At 44.9% G+C, this 26,430-nt stretch overlaps 1 protein-coding gene across 1 annotated transcript in view; it reads right to left on the minus strand.

The window, feature by feature from the left end:
- Nucleotides 1–26,430, minus strand: part of LOC133510649 (zinc finger protein 521) — a 173,750-nt gene that overhangs the window by 141,849 nt on the left and 5,471 nt on the right. Inside the window, exon 3 of the mRNA XM_061838800.1 lies at nucleotides 3,053–3,111. Within this exon, the coding sequence (XP_061694784.1) occupies nucleotides 3,053–3,111 (59 nt within the window). The remainder of the gene's footprint in view (nucleotides 1–3,052; nucleotides 3,112–26,430) is intronic.

Here is a 26,430-nt window from a genome sequence, read left to right on the forward strand (position 1 = left end):
TTAGAGGGTCCAATTAATGTTGCAGAGTGCCCGGAGAAAAGCCACGCAGGCACGGGGAGGACACGCAAACTCCACACAGGCGGGTCCGGGATTCGAACCCGGGACCTCAGAATTGTGAGGGCCAACGCTTTCCAGCCGATCCACCGTGCCACCAAAATAGGAGATATGTGCGTTTAAAATACAATGGAACTTTTAGAATTTATCCTTATATTTTATGTTGATTTGAGGGAGATGATTTGAGATTATCGTTGGAGGTGTGCGTACAGTATGTGTGCGCTGTGTTACAAAAAAAAAAAAAAACCCTCCACGTGTTGGTCGCTCACGTTTTATATATCATTTAAGAAGTTTGCATATCCTGCTTAACACTGCAATTAAAAGGGGGACTTGTGACCTACATACAGCGACAAAGCTTTCATTTTACACGCTCACCTTTTTCATCTTTTCTCTAATCTGCAGGCTTTTGCTGCTCAAATGAGACCCCCCATCCGCCCACCCGCCCGCCCGGCGGTACACCGACAGACCCGCACCCCACCCACACGTTGCCACACACACACACACACGCCAAAAGATCAGTCAGACAAAGCGTGACAGGGATTGACGTGAGGCGCTTTGCTGCGTTCAAAGGCCTCGCAAACTACAGTAAACTTGGTAAACACGCATATATGAAAGGTCTATTTGTCGGCGCTGGGATTCTGTCAGGAGGTCTCAGCCGCCTTAACGCTTCAATCCCGGCAACGCTTCCCCTCAAAGTTCCCCCTCGCTTGTCTCGGCGCACTGTCAGACGTCTCTCCCAAAGTTTTACCACCTATCTTCCGCCTTCCCCACATCCAATGCTCTCCAAAACACAAACAAACATCCTCCAGGGCTCTTTGCTTCTTTCATTAGTGACAAAGGAACTGGGAAAAGGCTTGACTTGACTCACTCGCAGTCTCTAAGTTACACGATATTCCCTTAACCCCAAGTTTTTTGTGTGTGTGTGTGTGTGCGTTTTTTTTTTTTTTTCCTTTTCCCCACCTCATGTGAGGAATATTGCACAAGATGCTCCAAAAACTGTCTGACACGACTTGGCCACTGGGGATCGCCTTATAAATATGGAAAGAAAAACAATCAAATATGCATTTTTTTAGGGGGGAAAAAAAATGGGAACAAGGCTAAGCAGTACAAATAGTTTTGTTTCTCCAAATTGGAAGATGTAAGACATAAAAGATGAAATATCTGACATTTATGCAATATGGAGATGTGGCAGCGAGTCCAGATATCTTTGCATTGTTACTTCACGCGTTCAGTTGGGTCCATCCAATCTGCGCTCGCATCGCAGATATTGAATAGGCGTCATTTTTTGCGTCCGCGTTTGTGAAGGCCCTCATTTTTTTCTTCACGCAGCCACAAAGCAAATCCCAGTTGTGCCACTTGAAAGGAAAACAAAATTGTGTCTTCAACCATCGAGTGTAAAAAAAAAAAAAAAAAAAAAAAAAAAAAGTCAATCCACAGAGAAGATGCGGCCGATGGCTCGTTCTTCCATTCGTCCATTTTCTATATCTTTTGCCTTGACTTGGGTTGCGGTTGAGTCGGAACCTGCTCCGGCTACCCAACGGAACAGAACAGTCGTCTGGGTGTTCTGACCATTTGGTCAGCACGTTTGTTTGTCTCCAAACGCAAAACAATGCCGCAATCAAAACTAGCGCCTCCTCCCCCGTGATTGTTGTCATTGCTGCTTTGGTTATATTCGGTGGTGTTGACGCATTTTTTCCAGTACCGCCTCCTCCCCGACAGCTTGATTTGACAAGATCAGCCCAATGATTGTGAAATCCGGGATATGGTAAAGTGATAATGTCCCGTTGCCGATTCTTCTGACCGTGACCGTTATGATGGTAGTCTCGCATCTTGCCATCGTGTCAGCTCAAATCTGTTTTCCAGTCTGATCCAGGCAAAATTGTACCAGATAGCTACTGGTGCAAATGAATGCATTAGAGTTCTAATCTAGTTTGTTAACGCCGGACTCCAAAGCGCGTCACCGAACACCGCTGTAGCCACGCCCAAGAAGAAACGTATACGGTGAGAAACAGTTTCCCGCTATACAGGGAGACCTCGGTCTAGGACTGAGATCCATTCCAAGAGCAGCGACTGCACTGGAATTTCGACTTCAGTCGGACTCCACTATTAAAGTCAGAATTTACATCAAAATACTTCAATGCATTGAAATAAACGAGATGATGTACTTAGCATTACTGCTGAGAGCTGGATGGAGAAGAAGACAGGGAGGCGGCACTTAGCTATTGCCAAGGAACCCGGTCCTCAATCCTCTCCATCTCGACAAGTATCAAAGAACCTTGTTTTGTGATCACTGTATCCGACGGAGGAACGGAACCCTTCATCACATGCGCTAAAATACGGGCCTCGATGGTGTTGATGTCGCTCCTTTCTCAGATCTTTTTATGATCTTGAGCTTCATTTCCAGGGTAATGGATTTTCTTTCGGCTGCAGACGTATTGCTAAAAGACACAGCTTTCTTCTTTGGGGCCATAATGCTTAAAAAGGAGAGCGAAAATTGCAAAGATACTCCCGGCGCATAAACACAGACAAGTGTTAGCCAGACAAAATGGCGGATCGGGACGGGTGTTATAAAGTCGAAACGTCTTTGGTCGAGGACTCCCTGTATCAGTAATGAACGTGGATCCCAAAGACCAACAGACTCAAAGATCGATATACAAGACTAACCATTTAAAAAATAAGGAGGAGAGAAGGTAAGGACAGAAGAAAGTATTTAAAAAAAACGCAAGGGGAGAAAATGAACGGACAAAATGTGACCCGACAAAAGGTCAGCGGAATGTAGAAGTATCACTGATACACAAATAAACTAGTAACGAGGTCAAGCGTCAACAGCGAACCAACTCCATGAAAAAGATTTACAAAAGTGACTACGAAGCGAAATGTGAAATGAAAAACCGTGAGGGCGTAGGACCTCATCAGATGATAAACGTAAAACAGAATCAAACGTTGTGCTTCGTGGACCAATGAGGGTGAGCAAAGGAATAATCTGATGGCCGCTCACCGCCACAGCTGCGGATTGGAACTCGCGGCAGGTGCGCTGCAGGAGACGTCACCCGGACACTGAAACACACACAAAAAAAAAAAAAACCACAACTCAAAACAGAGACATAACAATATTCGCTTTTACAAACTTCTCAGTTATGACACTTTTTCTGCAATTAGCTTTCAAATGTGTGAATTTCGAAAACAGATTTCTGAATTCACTTTACAGGGTTTTTACATTTTGGACTAAGAGCTTGCCGACACGGTATTTGTAGAAAAATAAGCAGCTGTGTGTATGTGTGTTTGCGCGCCGCAACATTTCAGCCTCCAGCGGGGACGAGCCGCTTCCCTCCCACAATCCTCTGCCCTCGACTGGAGGCTCCTCCGTGAGCCGTGGCCTCTTCATCCTCTGTCCATTTGGCTCAACACAAAAAGTACAACAAAACATGAAGAAGTAAAAAAAAAAAAAAAACCCCCACCTAAAAGTCACGACTTAACTTTTAAAACAAAGTTGGAATCGTGATAACTTCCGAAGAAGATAATAATCACTGAAGGCTATTTATAAAAATTCGGTTATAAATGGTGAAAAACGGCGTCTTAAAAATGCAGTTGGTCAATTACGCTTGTTAGAAGAGGGCACATACACAGACATGCGTGTGAAACAAACACACACGTGTACACACACACACACACACACTTTGACTTGCCTCATTAAAACCCATCCAGCAAGCAGAACTCTGAGATGCGAATGCCTCCCTCGAGGAGCAGAACACGTTCATTTGGAGAAAGGCGAAATATTCAACTTTTTTTTTTTTTTTTTTTTTCCCCTTCTTCCTTCTCCTCCTCACTTGCTTGTAATTACAGACATTGCCGGAATGCACGACCCCGAGAATAAGGCTGCGTCCTACGAGAGCCCACCAGACACATCGCCGTCTCCCGTCCGGCTCTCCGCTGTGCGCGCGTTCCCCTGCCGGAACGCCACCCACACCGGGCATGAGTGAGGTCGAGGAAGCGCCCCCATCACCACGAGGAGTGCCCCCCCCCCGGGGGGGGACTTTAGACTCTCTTCTAACAAGCCAAACTCCTGAGGCTGAGCAGAAAAACAAAAACAGCTACAACAGAAAGTGAGTGAGAGTGTTGCACTGAGGCCTTCTCGCTTAGCTAACTGAGAAAAACAAAAACAAGGGAAAAAAAAAAAACTATCACAAGTTTGAAGGATTGAGCAGCCAGGAGGGCACATTTCCAACATTACTATCATCCAAATTATTAAGCAATTAAACAACGGATGTAAAATGATCATATATGCGTGTGTTTCTTTGTGTAGTAAAATTGTGAATGGGGGGAAAAAAGGCGAAATGAAGCCACATCCGTCCTCGCAAATCCTTGAAAAGTGGTGGAAGTCAGCAAAGTACAATGAAAGGCCTGAAAAGGACAATTTGGAGTCGAACCAAAAACCTAAAAGGAGACAGATGAGTCCCGTCGGCAGCACGGTGGGCTCAGCTGGTAAAGCGTTGGCCTCACAGTTCCGAGGACCCGGGTTCCATCCCGACCCGCCTGTGCGGAGTTTGCATGTTCTGCCCGTGCCTGCCTGGGTTTTCTCCGGGCACTTCGGTTTCCTCCCACATCCCAAAAACATTAATAGGACACTGGTGCGAGTGTGAACGGTTGTTCGTCTGTATGTGCCCTGCGATTGGCTGGCAACCAGTTCAGGGTGTGTCCCGCCTCCTCCCCGTTGACAGCTGGGATAGCCTCCAGCACTCTCCACGACCCACGTGAGGATCAGCGGCAAAGAATATGGATGGATGAGTCATGTTTTTTGTTTTCACAATTTAAAACATTTCACAGGTGGTTTGTGAAACATACTTTTCATCAAAATGCCGCCACGATCAACAACAACATCCTGAACGCCGCCCCGTTTCCTGCCTTGCTCAAATATTCCCGTTTGAGAGGGTGGGCCTACCTCATGCAAGTTAGCGACAGCAAACCGAAGCAAAATTCAATTTTCCACTAACATTTCCAAAAAGGACAACACGGTGGTGCAGCTGAAGAGCGTTCGCCTCACAGTTCTGAGAACCCGGGTTCAAATTTTGCATGTTCTCCCTGTGCCTGCGTGGCTTTTCTCCGAGTGGGCACACCGGTTTCCTCCCATATCGCTAAAACGTGCATTAATCGGAGACTCTAAATGGTCCCTGGGTGTGATTGTGGGTGCGACTGTTGTCTGTCTCCAGGTGCTCTACGATTGGCTGGCAACCAGTTCAGGGTGTACCCCGCCACCTGCCCGATGACAGCTGGGATAGGCTCCAGAATTCCTGGGAACCCCGTGAGGATAAGCAGCTAAAAAAAAAAAAAAAAAAAAAATGGATGGATGGATTACAAAAAGCTGGGGCTGAATTGCATATTCACGCGCACTAACCCCACAGTTGCCAGCAGGTGTAAAAGTGATGTAAAGCGTTACGTTTAAAAGACATTTCTGTGAATGACGGAAAAACACCATTGAATTTAAATCTTAAAATTCTCAAAATATTCCAAATAATACTGTCTCATATATTTGTCAAACTATGTGAAACGTGGATGATATTAACAATATTTGATCATGACTTTCTTCGTCACTATAAGTGTACATTTCATTGCATGCACCCCACCGCCCCTCAGAGGTCAGAGTCTGCACAGCAGGACCAGCGATCTGAATAAGGCAGAGAGGAATAAAAAAAATAAAATGGAAAAAAAAAAAAGTCTTAATTCACATATAGTGACCCCATTCCGTGAAAAACTGCTGCTGCAAACGTGGTTAGTAAACCAGCTTCCACATCTGTTTTCAAGTTTTGGGCCCGTTTTTGATCGCGCAAAACTTCCGTAAATCTCTTCACTTAAAAACGCACATTTCAAAGTCAGAACGCGTCCGACGTTACAGGTTCCCCTGCAATACGGAGCGCGTGGTCTTCCCGGAGAGTGACCTTCCGCTAAGATATCCGCAACTTCCATCTTCCCAAGCCAAGGAGCCTGCGGAGCAACTCCCAGACCGGGTCATTAGCGCAGTGGTGTCACCAGATAGCAGATCGCCAGCCAGAGATGCGGCGAGAGAGGGGGACTCTTGGCACCGCGGTGGCTGCTGTGTGCTTTGACATTCAGGGCTGGCTGATCTATGGGGCTGGGGAGACAGTGCCCTTGCTCCGGGAAGGTCCTGGCAACGTTCCCCCGCTCACTTTACTCCATCATAAAACTCAGGTCACGAGGCACCGCCCAGGCTCGTGTGCCGCCATCTTGCCGCATCACGACCTGAGCGTTAACGGTCCTGAGCAACCGCATAGTGTGTAACAATTAAAAAAAGAACTTCATACACTTGCGACGAATGTCGAGAACAACATTTCTGTCATCGACGGTGAACCGGCCTGCACATCTCTCGTCTTAATGCTGGCGTAACCTCAACGATCAGAATTGTGTGCCGTGCATGGACAAACTCGGTAAAAATGATGAGTCAATATACAGTCAATCTTTTTGCCAACTTACCATACTTGCCACAACTACCTACTTGATCAGCCCTTGATTGAGGTTGTGGTTTTGTGGTGCAAAAGGGGTTCTATAGCGTGGCGGGGCGGTGGAGCGGCTGGAAAGCCCAAGAGTTCTGAGGACCGGGGTTCAAAACCCGGCCCCGCATGTTCTCCCTGTGCCTGTGTGGGTTTTCTCTGGGCACTCGAGTTTCCTCCCACATACCTAAAACATGGATTCATTGGAGACTCTAAATTGCCCCGAGGTGTGATCGTGAGTATGACTGTTGTCTGTCTGCATGTGCCCCGTGATCGGCTGGTTATTCAGTTCAGGGTGTACCTGACGACAGCTGGGATCGGCTCCAGCACTACCGTGGCCCTTGTGAGGATAAGCGATGAAGACTATGGACAGATGGATAAATAAATGGCTATTGTCTCTTACGATTTTCTGTATTTATTTATAAAACCTATTTTTTCTTTTTAGATATAAAATAAAATGAATAGAAGTTAAATAAAAAAGAACAAAAAACACAAATATCCAGTACAAAAAAAATGCAATTAAAAAATTTGTGGTATTATAAGTGATTTTAAGCAGTTGCCCCATAATGTAAACGATTGGCATTGCTTTATCACCAGGCTGCCAAATTGTGTACCGGGTGCGGCGCACGACATCTCCAAATAAAAATTCCCCCATACCGCTACGTCAACAACTTAGCCGAAGGTTTAAGTATGTGCTGGTTGTCGGAACTCTGGTGGAACTGTTAGCTGACGCTAATTTGTGCAAACACAGCTGCTCCGCTTACTTTTTGGCTTTGACGCGATAATAGCGCTTCTGTGTTGTCCCTGCTTGGTTGCCAAGTCATGTGCGAAGAAATTAAGGACGTGGGCAGTTATTATGTAAATTTGAATTGTGATGACGCAATTTGGCAACTGTCAGGGCCGTTGTAGAAAAAGGCAGATAACAAAAGATTCAGTTGGTTGTTTAATGTCGCACTTGATGGGCGGGCGGGCATTCCAGAGATGCGGCAATTTGTTTGCAAGCCATTAAAAAGTCCATTTTCCATACAATATTTTAGTGTTATGTAATCATGTTCACAAACATCTCCTAGTTAACAACATACATCGACTGGTTGCCAGCCAATTGCAGGGCACATGGAGACAAAAAGACGCATTCACGATCACACCTTGGGGCAATTTAGAGTGTCCAATTGATGTTGCATGTTTTTGGGATGAGGGAGGAAACCAGAGTGCCCGGAGAAAACCCACGTAGGCGCAGCGAGAACATGCAAACTCCACACAGGCAGGTGTGGGATTGAACCCGGGTCCTCAGAACTGTGAGGTAGACACTTGACACAAGTTGTTGTTTTTTTGGTCCTCTTCTGAAATGGCTTTGACCTCCACAGCAAAATGGCCACCACATGCATGCCAACGAAAAAAAAAAAATCTCTTCGCAGTACCACATGACACCAACGATTCAGATGGAATTCTATTAGAAGATGAAATCAGCTGAACCATTTAGCTGAGTTACTACATTGTACAATATATTACGTATGCTCTTTTTCAGAAATGCATTTAATGACCCAAGAGTGGTCCTGTTTACAGTGCTACACAGCTTTATCAATGTTACTGTATATCCCGTCACAATTGTATTCATATTTTACTTTTTATGAATAAAATAATGTAAATAATGCCCAATTAATTGATATATTCTATATTTTTTTCACGTTCTATATTTTTGAAACTGATGAAAATATGACTAAAATGACATTTGTTGTAACAGTAGCTTTGCTCTTCACATGATTTTTTTTTTTATTTGTTAATCATGAAATAGCATAAATAAAAGCCTGTGTTGCTGTAGAAGTCCTCATAATTTTATGACTTTCTGTCCCACAATTTTGACCCCGCCCCAGATTTATGAATTCATTCTCCAAATATCCAGTCTATATATAACGTGGACCACGGGTAGTTAGTGACTACTCGAGCGGCCGACTAAAAAAAAAAAAAATAAAGAAATAAAAGGTGATGTTCCGAGTAATGAGCTGTAGTGCAAATGAGAACAAGCATCTTCTCCTCCTCAGCAGGTCCAATTTACTCCGGCACATTATCCCTGGCAAACCGGCAGCTGCGCCGACCAACACTTCCGTGAAGGCACGTTGGATAACACGGGCCCGGAAGGATTAGGGGCTGACTCTCACTCCCGAGCGACGCTATAGCGCGCATTATTCATCCCGGCCCCCGCCTCCTCCACCTCCTCCTCACCCCTCGTCACCTTTTTCGCTCCCGCCAGCCCACCGGCTCTGCGGCCTCCCCCGCACGTCCCCGACACTCGCATAAGCTCACGGAACCTCTCTCCGGACCGCGGCGGCAGGAGCCGGGACCAGCGTTAATTAAAAGGAAAGGTTAACGCACGCGAGGCCGGCGGGAGGCCGCGTTCCGGGGGGGGCTCCCTCGGCGGAGCATCTGCTCGGTCCCCTCCCTCGGAGCGCGCCCCGCCGACCCCCGCCTCCTTCGCCCACCAGGAAAACCAGGACCCGAGGACACGAGCCAGGGAGCCAGGAAGTAAAGGATGAAGCGAAAACTAAAGAGGCGGCTCCACGTGGTTCCCTTCACCTGTCCGGCTTGGGCCTTCCAGCCCGGGAGGTGATTAGTGTGTCCCGGAAAAGCTCTCCCCTCCCAAAACGCCGCCCGCACACTCACGCACCTTCATTAGACAGCAGGATGCGCGCCAGCTCCAAGTGTCATAAAGGAGACGAGACAGACGCAAAGGTGAGTTGGAGAAAGTGGCCTTAAGGGCACGGATTAGGGGTCACCAAAGAGGAAGTTGAGGGGAGGCGGCCCATCAATATCGAGCACAGCTGCTGTCGCCGCCTGCGCCGCGCGAGATCGTTAAATAATGATGAATTGGTGCTACGTTTTGCTCAAGAAAGGAAAAAAAAAAAAACCATTCGTGCTGGGAAACTGTTGGCCCGGTTAGCGTCGCGGGCGTCCACGCTGACGTGTTCGACATCGGTCGGGACGACGTGACGAATTAAACTGTTACACTCGGTGAGGAAAAATACAATCTGGTGTTTCGTTTATGCCTTTAAGACGGCAGCAGCTGTTGTGGAGGAAAACTCTGAAAAATGCGGTTACATTATAAGAACATTTGAACAGAGGCATTGACAATATAGTCAGAGTTATTTACGCAAAAATACAACATTGGAAAGATGGTCTCTGTGTTTTTTCTGAGGAAAAAAACGTGCTTTCGCAGTCCTAGCCTTCAGATAAAAATTCAGATACTTTTAAGAAACTACTTCTTATTCTCAAGTTGTCATGTCATGATGGAAAAAGTCATTTTTCCGTGAAAATAGCAGGAAAACTGAATCCGTGCATTCGTCGATTCTCTCACGTGTTGCAAAAAACGATTCCAGCCAACATTGAGCCAGAGGCGGGGTTAAACCCGGAACTGGTCACCTGCCAATCGCCAAGAGATCTTCAATCATGGATGATCTTGAAATAAGGACTGAAACCCGAGTAGAAACCCTGAGAAAATCCACGTGAGAACGAGGGGAACGTGCTTGAAGAAAGTTAAAATGTTGGGATACAATTTTTAAAGTCAGAAATTAAAAAGAAATGTGTTAGAAGGGAGAAAAAAAAACACGTGCAAATAATTGAGAATAAATTCATACTATTATGATAAAAAGTCACAATCCATCCATGATTTTCTTTCATGTTTGTCGTCATTTGAGTGGCGGGTGACTTAGGGCAAGAGGCGGGGCTAAACCCTGGACTTGTGGCCAATTGCTCGCTTCTAACCTGCAGAAGCTGAGCCCCATCCACCCACCCCAAAAAAGAGAAAGGAGCGCCCGTTATGACGCAAAAAGAATTTTAACTTGCGGAGGCATGACTTCCTACGCTACGCTGTGTGTATGTGGCGTATGGACACACCACCCAGAACCAATTTCCCTTTCCATTCCAAAGAGCATTTTGGTAAGGAAGTGAGGAAACGGGTCCAAGCGAGGTGGAACAGTTGGAGGAAGGTGTCTGGTGTTCTATGTGACAGAAGAGTCTTGGCGAGGATGAAGGGCAAAGTTTGCAAAAAAGTGGTGAGGCCGGCCATGATGTACGGATGAGAGACGGCGGCGCTGAAGAGACAACAGGAAGCAGAACTGGAGGTGGCAGAAATGAAAATGTTGAGGTTCTGGCTCGGAGTGAGCAAGTTGGATAAGGATTGGAAATGAGCTCATTCGAGGGAGGGACAGCCAAAGTTGGTTGTTTAGGAGACAAGGTTCGAGAGAGAGCAGACTTAAGATGGTTTGGACATGTCCAGAGGCGAGAGAGGGAGGAAATTGGTCGGAGGATGGAAAGGATGGAGCTGCCAAGGAAGAGAGAGCGAGAGAGAGGAAGACCAAAGAAAAGCTTGATGGATGTTGGGAGGAAAGACACGAGGACAGATGCACGAGATAGGCTTAGATGGAAAAAGATGACAGGCGGTGGCGACCCCTAATCGGGACAAGCCGAAAGGAAAAGAAGAAGATTCAAAAAAAGCATTTTCCAAAATATGTTCCCCCTGAATGACATTTTTGTTGTTGTCATTTATTGGTCTGCTTTCGTCGCGCTCGACAACTCCTGCCCTAAACAATCGTCGTCGGGTTCGCAACGGCCGGCGAAGACGCGGCGTTTTCCCGACTCCTCACTTTCAAGTCATTCCTATAAACGCGCTTTCGCTTTTTAAGACGAACGGGAGGGAGCGAAAGCGATTCCTCCCCCGGACTAAACAATCACAGATAATTAAACATCTATCCGCAGAGAAGAAGGGCTCCCACTGGAAGGTTGTTTAGTTTAGTTCTCAGCGGCTTGACTCACCAGGGACTCAGCCAGCCCCCGTCGGAGGCTTTTTATATCTCTAACAAGGCTTTAATGTAAAAGTAAGACTGGGCTTGATGAAGTCTGACAACAAGTTTGCCTTTCAGAGTGGAAATCAACAATATAGTCAACATTTGTATTTACAGCACCTCCACTTGCAGGGGGAGGGAAGAGGAAAAAAAACAAACCAAAAAAAAAAAAAACCAAACGCACGACTTGCAGGCAAGTCTTGAGAGAGTCGAGGAAGAGGAGGCGGCACTCAAAAGCCTGGGGTCCCATGCCATGTGACCTCCTTATTGTAACGAGAGCATTCCTCCTCAAAAACTCTGACTGCTGAGGAGGGGGAGGGAGGAGGAAAGAGGGGTATTCTTCAGAGGAGCGTCTGCTGGTGGAAAACTCTGTGTTCGAATCCCAGATGAAGTCCTGTCAGAGGGCTGACATGAAGCGTCCAGGGACCGGGGATGGGGGCGGGGGGGGGGGGGGGGGGGGCTTTGGTTGCTCCGAGCCTGGACACTGGCCTAGTTTCACCCCCGCCGCCCCACAAAAACCACTCCTCGTCGGCCCCACCTCATCTGTTCTTCACTGTCATCCTGACCTCATTGAACCAAGCCGCTAGTTCTTCTACATCCCCCTGTAGCGCGCTCGCCGCCATTCTCCGGCACGTTTGAAACCACGACAAAACACGGAGGACGCTCGGCTCGCTCCAGTCTAGTCTAGTCGCCTTTTGGATTCCAAAAGTGCGAATACCTCGTGACCAGTGATGGGAAGATGACCTTGGAAATGTGGTTGGTTATAATTAAGTTAATAGTTTAGTTGCTTTTCTTAAAGAAATAAAACTCATTCCAATTGATTACATTTCGTTTCCAACCAACGCGTCGACAAGGCGTTCGGATGTTTCCGCAGAAAAAGTGGATTAAAACCATCGAAACCTTTTACAGAATCTCCAACAAATGAATAGCTTGCACCACAAGTCGGGGCTTCGAGATCATATTTGGAAAAGTATGTCACGTTTGAGGCGATGGAACAAAATTGTGGATGAAGTTGTGTTGACGAATAAGAGGAAAATGAATCCAAGGGAATCCAATTAAATTGAGTCGAAATCAAAAACACTTTTAGAGACAATCACAAGATTGGGAACCAATCCTCAATCATCGCATTGGTGGAAGGCATATTTTATAGATGTGGATAAAATGTCTGCTCGGGCAGTCCTTAACCGTAACCCAAAGCCTAATTGTGCAAAATACAAACGTTAGCCTGCTACAAGATTTTTCCAGTCTGTGCCATTCATCTGAGCAACAGAAAAGTCCCTCAACAATCACGTCACACAGGTCTGAATTTGATTTTTGGGTCAACATAACATGTTGAAATGTAAAATTACAGCCGCCATTCTGCCCTTGATGCAATTTCCCCTCGTGTAACGTTCTTCCTTTCGACTGACACTAAACACATTCCAACTAGTGCTCGAGTAGAAGACTAAAATCTTCATTCAAGCCAGAAGTGCGCTCAAATCCTCTCCGACACGCGATGCGCACGCCCTTCGCTCGGCGTCGGGATGGCAGGTGCAGACGCTGCTAGTTTGTCTTGTCGCGTAGTTTGACGCGTCGGCAAGACCAATAACTGGCTCACGCCAACCCTCTTCTTTCATGCTGCCGCCTCTATTCTCATTCGTGGTGGGATTCCTCCAGAGATACATAGTGCGCCTCTTAATTTCCCCCGGGATGCATGTGGGAAACAGACACTAGTGAGTTTCAAGGGGATGAAACGCGGGGAAAACACAGGAATAGGAGCTCTGTGGCACATGTACTGTTGCTGGGTCAGATGAGCAGTTAAGCGGGTGGCGTAACTTGTCACCGGCTTGCGTTTTGCATCCGCCGTTACCGTAAGCTTTCCCTCTTTTGTCTTTCCGGGGAGGCGGCGTCGGACAGGGAAAGCGGGAGGGCGGGAGCAGGGTCCGCCGCGGCCCGACGGGTTTGGGTCGGTACGGCCGGAGGACGCCCGTGCGAGGGCGAACGCAAATGGCTGCTCCTCCGAGGAGCAAGCGCTTCCGTCGTGTTCCCAGGTACGGCAACGTGGCTTCAAACACATCAAAGGCATCTGCGCGAATACTGATATTGGGGATGCCCGGGGGAAATGCACAAAAGCCAAGGAAAAAGGAAAAACATACACACGCGCATGTGTGCCCACGTCTGTGCCCCGAGCATGCAGGAACCATACAAAAACACATCCATAATTTAAAAAAAAAAAAAAAAAACAAATTTGTGTGATCAAATGCACGTAAATGCATAAATACCACAAAACGATAATAGTGCAGAATTTTAATCCAGGTCACATGCTTGACGAGAAAACAGAGGGTCCATATTACTGCATCTCAATTGCGTAAAAGAAGCTGTCAATGTTTTAACGCTTGTTTCCATGGCAACAATGCTAACAGTATGGCAAAGAGACACAATGTGCTTTGTTCACATTTTTGAGACACAAACGTGATCGACAGCTACAAATTGAACATTGACAATGCGTCTTTTTTTTTTTTTTTTTTTTTTGACACGCTTATTAGAAGGAGGAACAACAACAAGTTGAGTGCCGATTTTTTAACAACAGCCTGCTCGCCTTCCAGGTCGGCTCAATTATGATCTGACGACGCCTCATACTTCTGTGCAATGCTCATATTCTTTCAGCGCTTTGTCTCTTTGCTTTCGGGTCATTTGTGTGGTAGTACTGCACAATCAGTCTGCTCTACTCTTAGGCTAAATGAGGGTGTCCAAAAATTCAAAGGGCACATTTGACATCTTTACTTCATTTTGTAAAGTAAATGTATGTAAATCTACACAAAGCAATCATTGTTTTTATGAACACTATTTCTTTAAAAAATAAAAATTGCTAGGTAGTAAAGCAAAAAAATATATATATATATGATTTTCCCGTATTTTGGGGGGGGGAAGCAGCTCTTGTGTTCCACCAGAAATGAAGTGAATAGCAGCAAACTCACGTCTTCACATTCATAACACGAGCATTGGCTAAAAAGTTAACCTCGGCCTCGCCTCTCACCGAATGATCTCCGATTGGTTGAAAACAAGAAAGTGAGAAATAAGAACAAAACTTGCTTTCGTCTTCTCCTGCCTTGCCGCTCAGTGTTAAATTGTGTAGGACAATGCAGAAAAATGTTCAAGTTTAAAAAAAGTTCATCTTAATCTATGCAGTGGGCGGGACAGAAAAAAAAAAAAAAAATAGATGTCAGGTCTCAAATGGGTTCCGGGCCGTAATTTGGACACCCCTGTTCTCTACGTTCATTGAAAATGAAATTTTTTTATTGACCTTTAAACTACATTTCTAAATAGAATTGAATCAGTAAAATGACAATTATTTTATTGCTTGAAGAAATATGTAATAATTATAAAATTTTATATAAATTTTATTTTCTTTTAGCAGACTTATTTCTACTTAAAGGAGATATGTATGTGTTGCAAAATATATATTTTTTTTAATGGCTTGCATGCACACAGGTCACTGGACTTCCTGACTGCCCATCAAGTGTGGAATTAATCTAGCAAGTCTCAAGTAATGTACAAAGAAGTACCCCCGACACACACACACACACACACAAAGTTTCTTTGACAATGGGATCACTTCACTGGATGCATCACATGCACGATATATTTGAACAGCCTGGAGATGGAGTGCTGAAGATCAAAACACCGTACAGTACAAAAGATGCATTTACGTCATCTCCTCTTTGGTGTCAGCACGGTGAATTTACCTTGTGTACGAAATGCGCTACATAAATAAATTTGCTTTGCTCGGTCAGACCGCTTGAGAACAAGTAGCCGCTCGACTCGTCACGGCGTCCGCTGCACTGGCTCGCGAAGTAGCTCCGTTTTGTGTTTCAGTATGCCGATTTTCATTCGCCAATCGTCTTATTTCAAGCTTTGCGGGTGTCCCGTCACGGCGGCGCTGCGAGTAGGAAAAGTAAATCCAGGTGTGACGTCCGTGACCGTGTCAACCAATCAGTTTTCGTCACTAGAGCCCGCCCGCCCCCTCAAGGCCTCCTCCCAACCGGGAAGAACTAAATAATCCTTGAGAAACCGTTTTTTGTTTTTTGTTTTTTGTTTTTTTTTGCAGTAGAAAAACACACAGGGAACGCAAAAATACTAGGATAGCTCGAGGGGTTGATGAAGTTTCTCGACAACGCAGCAACAACTCTCGGCGTTCGCACGGTGACGCGTACTGTAGTCGTCTTTTAAGACGGCTCTACTCGATTTATGGGGCACCATCCAAACGGATTTGACTCGCGGATCGGCCGTTTGACGAAGGCTCCTTTTGTCTGCCGCGCCTCGAGAGGCGCGAAGACGAGGGCGAGCGTCTCCGCATCGAGGCCCGACTCGTGGGGACGTTGGACTGGATTAGACGGCTGACAGCTGGGTCACATCTCTGGAGGCTCCTGGGGGAGGGGGGGGGGCGCCCCACCACTTGCTGTCCGCCCGCCCGTGCACCAAGTGTCAATTTGAGCATGAAGGGAAGATGGAGCGAGCCAAGTGAGTGAGTGAGGGAGGGAGGGAAGGAAGGAGGGAGGGAGGTTGGGTCCGCCGGTGGTCCTGGGCGGGTTGATATCAGTGGTGCATGTACACCGTTAGGCATCAGGAAACACACTCCTTATTGAGTAGACAAAGGACTCCTCTAAGGGTGGATGTCTTGACCTCTCTACTAGTTTGGGCCGTGATGATAATAGCGAGCGCCGCATGGTGTCGGTGGCGCCAGCATATTAAACAGGCTTCATTAGCCGACTCTTAACTTTAAGCCTTCCTATTAATTGTCCCACAAGCAAAGCGCAAATCTTTTCTTCGCCGAAATCAAAGCTTTTCATTAATGCAAAAAATTTAAAAAAGTTCTCACTTCGGGTGGTATCCCGCACAATTACACCCAATCAAGATAAGAAAGTAGTTAAAAAAAAAAAAAAAAAATCAAACACAGTCCCCCGTTTTACTTCGATTCGGAGATGTAATTAAATGCGACTTCCCTAAGCGTTTGCGCCGTTTCACGGGTTTGACTTTCGACGCAGACGCCAACTTCCACACGAGACGATTTTGATTGGGGCGTGCACAACAACAGGCGTCGTTTACTTGCGCGTTAATATGACAAATGTCGAGCCGCCGTATGAGAATGCTGTCTAATAGGGTCTCGGCGCTCCTGAGAGAGCGAATTGTGTTTCCTGCGCTGCCGCGGGGACGTGGGCTGCGGGGCCGAGAGTGGACTTTATTAGTCCGCCATTTATTTTTATAAATGAGAGAAGGGGCCGCACGTGGGGGTGGAGGCCGCTATGCAAATGCGGAGCCTCATTAAACAGCACCACATTATCTGCGGGGATCCCCCCCCCCTACACACACACACACACACACGCACAAACGTTGTTGTTTGTGTTACATTAACGAGGCGCAGGCACCCGGGGTAACTAATGACAATGTAATAGTCGGAGCCTTCGCGATAAAGTCATCACAAGCCGTGACACTTTTATGTCGCCGGACGTAAACTTAAGGGGCCGTCATTTTTGAGTTGAAAACTTCCCGTCTCAAAGATTCGGACTTTGTAGCTCAGTATTTCCAAGTTATTGTTTTCTTTTTTTTTTCTACGCATAAATACTATGTGCAGCTTTAAGAGAAAAGGGGAAGGTCTATTTGAGAACTTTGCTTAGTTTTGGGGTGTTTTTTTTTTTTTTTTTACAACACAAGACAGAATAAAATGAAAGAAAAACAAATGAAAAGAGGGGGCACGGTGGTCGAGTGGTTACAGTATCTGCCTCGCAGTTCTCAGGAACAAGGTTCAGATCTGGCTTGGCATGTTCTCCGCGTGCCGATGTGGTATCCTCCGGGTGCTCCGGTTTCCTCCCATATCTCAAAAATCTGCACCAGGTTGATTGAAGACTCAAAATTGCCCAAAGGCGTGAAAGTTGTTGCGAACGTGTTGTTTGTTTCGATGTGCCCTGCAATTGGCTGGCGACCAGTTCAGGGCGTACCCGGCCTCTCGCCCGAAGAAAGCTGGGATAGGGTCCGGCACACCCGTGACCCGCATGACGAGAAGCGGTAGAGAAATGAAAATGAAAAACCAAAAAACAAATAGAAGGCAGAAGTACCGTAGGTTTTGTCCTTCGATGCTAATGAGCACGGTCAATAGGAGCTGAAACCGTGAAAAAAAAGGACATTCTGGGCATTTTTCTGAGTCAAAGTTGACCAAAAAGAATGAGATGGGCATATTACACTTCCCCGTCACTGGCATTTTTCTGGCAATATGAGTTTCGAGGGGCAGTCCAGTCATGCAAATGTCAAGAATCGCTTTTTTTTTACCATGACGCGCTCGGGCATGCACCAAGCGAGTGGCTATTCAAATTTGACTTTGTTATATTTATTGTTGCGTTATTACTCGAGCAACGAGCAATAAACTAAGAACTTTTCACTGTGTTTTTAGAAGCTTCTGGAGTCACACGCTCGATGGACAGCGGGAGATTTTCAACTCACTTCTTGCTACTTAAGGCATGCGCTGAGAAATTCAGTGTGGAAGTGCTCATAATTTCAATTAGCTGAATTGTGACGTCTCAATTTGGACTCACTCAGAGAAACATTTGCAGAAAGTAGCAGAATTTTACTTGCTTGTCAAAAGATTTACTTGGTTGTTTCATTTCACACTTGATGGGCTGGCAGGCGCTCCAGAGACTCAACTATTTGCATGCAAACAATTAAAAAGTCAATTTTCAATAATACATCCCCTATGAATCCCATACCAGCAAAAACAAATTGCCTCAGTTTTCCCAATTAAAAAAAAAAGAAGAAGGTTAGTAACTGTTGGAGCTACAGTTCATCGACAGTGTTGTTCACACATACAGATTCAAGTTAACTCCTGAGACCATTTGAATTCAGATGCTAACCAAATTAGCAGCACTGGAATGCAGAAAGTCTCCTTAAGAGTAAAAGATGAAAAATGTAATATCCAGCGTGATAGCGTTTAAGTATGATTCCAAAAATGTTTGTACAAACAAACAAATAAACAAACGTGGGTACCACATGCAAATCCTCACCCTAAAACGTCATTAACAATACAGCTGATTTCATGTAATTCAAGAAACTAATAGTGTACTGGCATATCATTAAATATGTGATATCAAGATGCTGATTTTCCAAAGAATGACGTCATCTATGTATTGAATGAGAAATGCCTTGAACTTACCATAATTTCTGACCAACAGAGCGCACCTGATTATAAGGCTCACCCAGTACATTTGGAAAGGAAATACCATTTGGTGCATACGTAAGCCGCACCCGTGTGAAAGCCGCAAGTGCCCACATTGAAACATGAGATATTTACAAAGAAAGAGTTTTCAAAGTTTTAATACATTAGCTTAGCTTAACATAGCAACAACACGGTAGCACGAACAGGGCTAGTAAAAAAAAAAAAAAAAATACTGGTAAAAAATAAACTGCCGCAGCAGCTACACAGTAGCAACACGGTAAAAAAACAAACAAAAAAAAAAACATACCGGTAAAAATCACTGAGACACAGCAGTAACACAGCAGCAACACGCTAGCACAGCGCTAACAGAGCCCGGTTTAAAAAAAAAAAAAAAGTTAAAAGTCATTTCCTCGGCACATATATTCCATTGGTCTCACTTTTACCAATTCTGCTCGAGTGCCCCCTTGCGGCCGTTAGAAAAAAAAAAAAAAAAATCACAGAAACGCAGCAGAAACACGCTAATGTGGCGCTTAACCTAACGCAACGCTAACAGGGCTGGTAAAAAAAAAAAAAAAAAAAAGAAAAAAAACATACCGGTAAAAATCACTGAGACACGGCAGTAACACAGCAACAGCACGCTGGCACAGCGCCAACGCTAGCGCAGTGCTAACAGAGCCGGTTAAAAAAAAAAAAAGTTAAGTCACTTCCTCGGCACATATATTCCACATATATTCTCACTCTTACGTTTTCCGCTCGAGTTCCCCCTCGCGGCCAACCTCTGATGTGCTGCGCGTTCGCCTACGTGTCGGGGGGAAAAAAAAAAAAAAAAAAGGCTGCACACGTAGCACTTTTATTTTCGGTGCCTCTTAACTTTTCTTGATGATGTCGGGACGCTGCCGCGCATTTTCCTTGGGGGGTGGGGGGGTTTCCAAGCGCGTGCGCGTGGAAAGATGTTTATCTGGACGGCTTTGGTGAAAATGAGGAGATTAACCCCACATAACTAGCAGACATCTTCCAGTTGATCCCGGCATCATTAGCCCGCATTAATAACCCGTGAAATGTGGTTTTTTTTTTGTTTTTTTTTTTTCCTTCTCCCCCCCCCCTCCACTATCATCTTAATTACATGACATCTGAGTTGGCCATCTTAACGATGACTCTCCATCGCTTTGCGATTCGGAGGTGTGCCATTTCGTCTCTCTACACACACACACCTTATGGAAAAAGACTGTCTTTGACCATTAAAGAGACGGATTGACAGGAGCGGAGAATAAATCTTCGTGGCAGCGACGGCGAAATATAAATAGAGCACCTGAGATAGATTTGTGTGCCGCGTTGATGAAGTTACCTTGAGGGGAGGAGGAGAGGCTGGGGGGGGGGGGCGGACTGGCTTTTTAGTAATGAGGACAACTGCGGACTGTGTGGTCTCCCTATGAAAAATGACAGTTTGGGAGGTACCACACAGAAGGCCTCGAAGGGGGGAAAAAAAATATTAAAAAAAAAAAAAGACTGTGGGGCTTGATTTGGGGAGAAGTAGCCCCACCTGGTGGCTTAATGTGGAGGGGACAGACTGGGGAAACAACTTTTCATACTTGCTGCTTGAATTTTTTTTTTTTTTTTTTATATCATATAAGGAGCACCACGGGCCTAGTAGGAGCACATCCGTCTCACACTTCTGAAGTTCAGGATTCAAATTTGACCTTTCGCCTTTTTTTTTTTTTTTTATGTATGTGTTCTGCTCATGCTTGGGTTTTATCAAAAATAGGAACTATAGAAGTGATCCATCAAAAATGTGATTTTTATGTTGATTTAAGACTGAATTTATGTGCGACTAATTGTGTATGTATTCCCACTTCCTGCCCAAAGTCAGCTACCTTACGTGCTATGATTGAAATTGAATGGATATATGTATTTCAGCTATGCTTTTCAATTGCACGGCAGGCCGGATCAGATGTTCACGTGGTCCCAAATCGGCCTTCTGTGAGCGGTTTGAAAACTCGGCCTGAGTGGAGATATATTTTCCAATACTCTCCCGATGACATGACTTTTATTATAACAGCTACACATTTAAAAATAGATGGCTTTAATGGAAGAGTCAATAAACAAGTCCAAAGAGGTTCCCCCCCTGGGTCCTTATGGTCTTGGTGAAAATGTAGCACAATTATGAAACTCGGAGGTCTTACTAGAAGTGGCCGAACATTTGGACAGGTGTCGGTATAATGATAAGAGATTAATTTTTTTTCCCCCCATTGTCTGTCCCGCATTGTGTTATGCTAACTACCGGTACATTCTGAGTAATAAGCGATTATATGACACTTCATCAAAAATATGTTTCTGGTTTTAATATTTTATCAAACAAGTCATGTATGTGTATGTTGTTTTTTTCCTAATCATAATGGACATTTTCCACGTGCCCCTGATGTTTAATTTAATTTAATTACTCTTTAATTGGGGCTGAGATGGTGGATCGCTGCAAAATAAAATGTTTAAACTTATATTTCGTCAATTTCTCTCATCATATTATGTGTTGCTGGATGACGTCAAAGCTCAACATTTCCAAGCTGTCATAGCAAAATATTATGTGATCTAAGAACCTACATTTTTTAAACGGTACACTCAACTGGTCCATCAAGTTGTCGTTTATATGCTTGCAAAAGTCTACCATGTCACTGTCCACCCTGTCAACAAGCTCAGATACTGCATTTTGCTTTCTTGCATTTATTTATATTTTTTTTTATATAAAGTGTACGACGCACTGAGTTTGAAGTTCAATGGAAAACAACTTTTTTTTGTGGGGCGGTGAGTCTGAAAGGCAACTAATAGCGATATTGAGCCCCCTTGTTATAACTTGGGCTTCATTTGTAAAAATGGAAATTTTAAAATATTTCTGATTTTTTTTTTTTGTGGCTTGTGGCGTCCATTTCGACTTGACCAAATCCGCTTCCGTGCCCCGAACAATTGTTTGATGATTCAAAAATGAGTATTCCAATCAATGTTCTCATTATGCGCGGAGTGTATTTAATCAAAACTGATGTACTGTAACTAAAACCGTTTTAATTTTTATTAGCTCAATAAGCAGAGGTTTAAATAAAATCAGGTCGGCATGGGGAAGCGAAATGCTCTATTACTTTTTTTTTTTTTTCTCTTAATAATCAAAGCAAAATTCTGTGCTAATTACACCCGAGTAGCTCCCAGTCAGTGTAGCCCTTTGTTGGGCAAGTAGCACGGCATACATAAGTGTTTTTTTAATTTTTTTTTTAAATTAATATTAAGTTCTTTTCCTATCCTTTCCGGTTTTGAAGGCAGGCATCCAATTACGGCTCTATCGCTAATCAATGTGAGACGTTAGCGCGTGGATAAATCACACTCTGCCGTACGGCTCGTTAACGCGGGAAAGCCGCCGGGGGACGAGCGAGCCGAGCAAACGATGCGACGCTCGGGCTAAACAATGGAGGCCAAAACGCCATTACGGCGTCCACGGAGCAGATTCATTGGACGGGTCAGAATCGGTGGCCATTTTAAAGACGTAGTCGGGAATAATTGTTTGTTTGCACCCGCTCGACCGTTTTGAAAATGCTCTTGCTGAATACCGACCGATTAAATGTGTTGAAATTCCAAGCCGCGTCAACCAAATGTGGGACCTCCAAACTGGAACAATTTGCAGTTGAGTCAATAATATGCAAACGATTAAAAATGATGCAGCGGGGAATCAAGGCCTTCCCAGCTGGCCGAAACGCAATCAGGAGCGCTGACCTACATTCACAGCCTCAATTCAACTACTTGTCCCATTGAAGTTGGATGATAACATACCCGACAGTCAATTCGGTTTCGTAGTTTTTCTCTTGGCTGTACCGTTTCCAGTACATGTACCGTAATTTCCGGCCCATGAGCCGCAACTTTTTTCACACCCTTTCAACCCTGCGGCTTATGCGGTGATACAGCTATTTTGTGCACTTTGTGCCGCATGGGGGCACTCTAGCGGAAAAGGTAAGTGAGATCGGTGGAATATATATGCCGAGGAAGTGACTTTTACCAGTATGTTGTTTTTTTTAACCGGCCCTGTTAGCCCTGCGCTAGCGTGTTGCTGTTGTGTTACTGCCGTGCCTCAGTGATTTTTTTACCAGTATGTTTATTTTTTTTTAACTGGTCATGTTAGCGCTGCACTAGCGTGTTGCTGTTGTGTTACTGCCGTGTCTCAGTGATTTTTTTACCAGTATGTTTTTTTTTAACTGGTCCTGTTAGCGCTGCACTAGCGTGTTGCTGTTGTGTTACTGCCATGCCTCAGTGATTTTTTACCAGTATGGTTTTTTTTTTAACTGGTCCTGTTAGCGCTGCACTAGCATGTTGCTGTTGTGTTACTGCCGTGTCTCAGTGATTTTTTTACCAGTATGTTTATTTTTTTTTTTTAACTGGCCCTGTTAGTGCTGTGCTAACGTGTTGCGCCTGTGTAGCTGCCGCGGCTGTTTTTTGTTTTTAACCGGTATGTTTTTTTTTTGGTTTTGTTTTTTTAAACCAGCTATGTTCATGCTACCATGTTGTTGCTAACTTTGAAAACTCTTTCCGCGTACCGTCTTTTTTTGTAAATATCTCGTGCTTCAATGTGGGGACTTGCGGCTTTTCCACAGGTGCGGCTTATGTATGTACCAAATGGTATTTCCTTTCCAAATGTACTGGGTGAGGCTTATAACCAGGTGCGCTCCGTAGGCCTGAAATTCCGGTGTGTGGATGCTAGATCTAAAGTCCACTCAGATTTCAGCCTGTATGTACTGCCAAGTCAAACTAATCGACCAGGGCCTTAAAAAAAAAAAGAAAAAAATGATACATTTAATGGAAAATGATCTATTCGCTTTGCTTTAAACACTTTGGTGTCTCGTGTTCTCCGCTTTGAAGCAGTGCTTTCGAATCCAGGCACCAGCGATTGTTTGCTATTCACGGCAACTGAACAAGCAAAGAGCACCAGAGGTGTTTGTCAAATACTGGGGAGCAGAGAGGTTCCTGTGTACATTTTTAATTGACGATGTCGTTATTGCGCCCCCGAAAAGCCTCGCCGCAAAGTGCACACGCAGGCGTTTGTTGCAACACGAGGCGGCTACAACGGGGACCAGCCGAAGAAGACTCGCAGCCCCTTTGATGTCTTTGGGTAACGGGCAAAATGCATGTGTAATTAATAAGTCATTTGCATATGATGAACTAGGGCACTTAGTCAATCTTCTTGGGATACAAATACCTGAGGAAAACAATAACAGCAGAGAACATTAAAAAAGGGGGTGTCTACGCGAGAGGAAAAAAAACAAAAAAGGAGACGACTCTACAGCCCGCGATGGATTAGAAATACATTAGTCGCTAATTATGTGCTAATTGCCAATATTTTAGCAGGTGTTTGTACTTAACTGGTGGTAATGCCCTCCTGGAACAAGCTCATCAGAGGTATTCTCGGCGGAATCTTTTGGCCCCCGATGACTGCGGCGCAACAAGGCGGCCTTGTGTATGGTCAAAAAAGAAGGATGAGCGTGCTAATGACGGGGCTAATGCTAACGACGATGATCTAGCGCGTAATGACCTCGTGGGCAGACAAGGAGGGGCATGCAAAGATGGAGGGGGGGGGGGGCAACATTAAGATTCCCACAGCGATCAGAAACTTTTGGACGAAGCTAAAAGTACTTTTTTTTTTTATTTATTGGAACTTTCTAAAAAATAAATGAAACACCATCTTCAGGTAGGATATTTCAATTTGATGCTTTTTTTTTTAATTTGCCTTTTCTGGTTATCCCAAAAAGTTACAAAAGGAAACGAGAGTTGGAAAATGTATCTAATTAAATGTATTTACCGTATTGTAATGGATACATATGCTTTATGTAGTCCAGTGGATCGACGCAATTCTTCAAATAGTGAAAATTAACAGATAGTTAACGCCCATTATTATTGTATTTTTAACCTCCCAAAAAATGTCTTGGCAATAATTCAAGTGGCAAAATAAAATATGAGCCTAAGATTTCTCTAATTTTACTTAATAATATGAGAACTCTAAATATGTAGTGCACATCTTTTTTTCCTGTTACCTGAGCGCCCCCACCCACCCCTCCCTGGCCCCATGCTCAAAGTCTCGAGCCAATCCACTTTTCAAGAGTGCTGACATCAACTTGCAAACGTGATGAGGAGGACACAAATAAAAGACACGCACACATCACTTGGGAGTCAGTTACAGATGTGGCATTAAAGTTCACGACAACAACGCCCGCAACCGTCTCCATGCGTAACCATTTTTGTGTGTCATTTAATTCATTTTCATCTTTTATGTTGGCGATTGCGGCTAGTTATTGTTATGACGACAATTCATAAAAGCCATTCAGAGTTTATGACAAGCTGTGTATTTTATGTTCCGTATTGCACCCTCGTGAGTGTTTTCTTAATTGCATGTTCCTGTTGAGTACACTTTATTTTCCGCATCCTGTACGGCGTGTGCGCTCGTGGGCCACAACATTAGGAACATTTTTCCCCCCCCCCATTTTGTTTTGCTTCTATCATACCACAATCATCTTATTTTATCGAATGTATTTTTCCTTATTTACGGCGGCGGTTGCTTTTAAAGTGCTCAATAAATAAAGTGGAATTGAATCGCGTGGCGTTGTGAGGACTAAAGCAGTCGAAAGGGTAAAATGACAAACGTTGATTAATATTCTGATCGATCACAGTAAAACTGGTGACCTGTTGGATTCATCAAGACGGTGGAAATGGGAGAATTTTTCTCAAATTCACACTTTTTAGTTGATGATGGGCGATATTCAAAATCGCTGCTGATAAATATTCGCTGGGAAAGTTGGGGGGAAACAATTGCATAACCAGGTGTCATAAAATTGTCATAGATTTCATAAGAGCTTGTGTGGAGGTGGACTACAATTAAAAATATTGCGAGTGCAGCACACGAACGTGACTGAGTTTGCCTTGGGCCTCCAAATGCCACGTTGCACCTCTGACTGTGGTCAAGACTGGCCTTGATTTCCCCAAATTATCTGTGGCCAGGCTAACTATTTGCTTATCTCGTGACTACATTGCAGTTAAATCCTCTCCGCCTTGTTGTCATTTTTGTCGTGGCGAATTTGAGCAACCAGTTGCTCCTCTATTTGTGTCCACGCTTCCGGTCGCGTAATCCGCGGACTGGCTGAAATCGGTGTTGAACACACACAGATGTGAATTTGCCGTCATATAATTTGAAGAGGGTTAAAATGATTTTCTACGCAGATCACGGGGGGAGGAGATAACTCTTAGCACATCTCGCACAACACGATAATCGATTGGCGTAATCTCCTGCACGGAGACATCCGACAATCGGGCCTTTGCTGGTATTGATCCAAAGGAGTGGACGAGCCAAACTTTTGCATATCCCAATGCATAATCAGCAAAATATTGCACCATCTTGTGACTCTACCCGTCTCCTTTTTTTTTTTTAACCTCCACTTCTCTCAATATAGTTCGACCTTGACTGATATGCATTTGGCAGATTTTTCATTTCCCCCCCCCCCCCCTCCTTCCCTGAACACAAGAGTCGCAGTTTCCCCAACAGTCCTCCGGGAGCTCCGAGGTGAGAGCCGCGGCCCGCTATAGAACGACAAGCGCCTGGCGGCAGATCAAAAGCGCGGCGGGTTCCTGAGCTCGTTCCAATTATAACGGCACACACTATCGAGTACAAATACAAACAGCACGTAAGTGATAGCGCCGGTGGCCTGCAGAAGTGCTGCCAAAGAGCAGGCGGCATGCTAATCAGGATAGCTCTCGCCAAGGGCTGGTCGGGGGAATTGCCTCTCAGCCCACCGATTCCCAGCTCTGGAGGCCAAAGAGGGAAAAGAAGGGGAGCAAAATC

The sequence above is a fragment of the Syngnathoides biaculeatus genome, chromosome 13 (genome assembly GCF_019802595.1).
Source record: "Syngnathoides biaculeatus isolate LvHL_M chromosome 13, ASM1980259v1, whole genome shotgun sequence".
Lineage (NCBI taxonomy): Eukaryota > Metazoa > Chordata > Actinopteri > Syngnathiformes > Syngnathidae > Syngnathoides > Syngnathoides biaculeatus.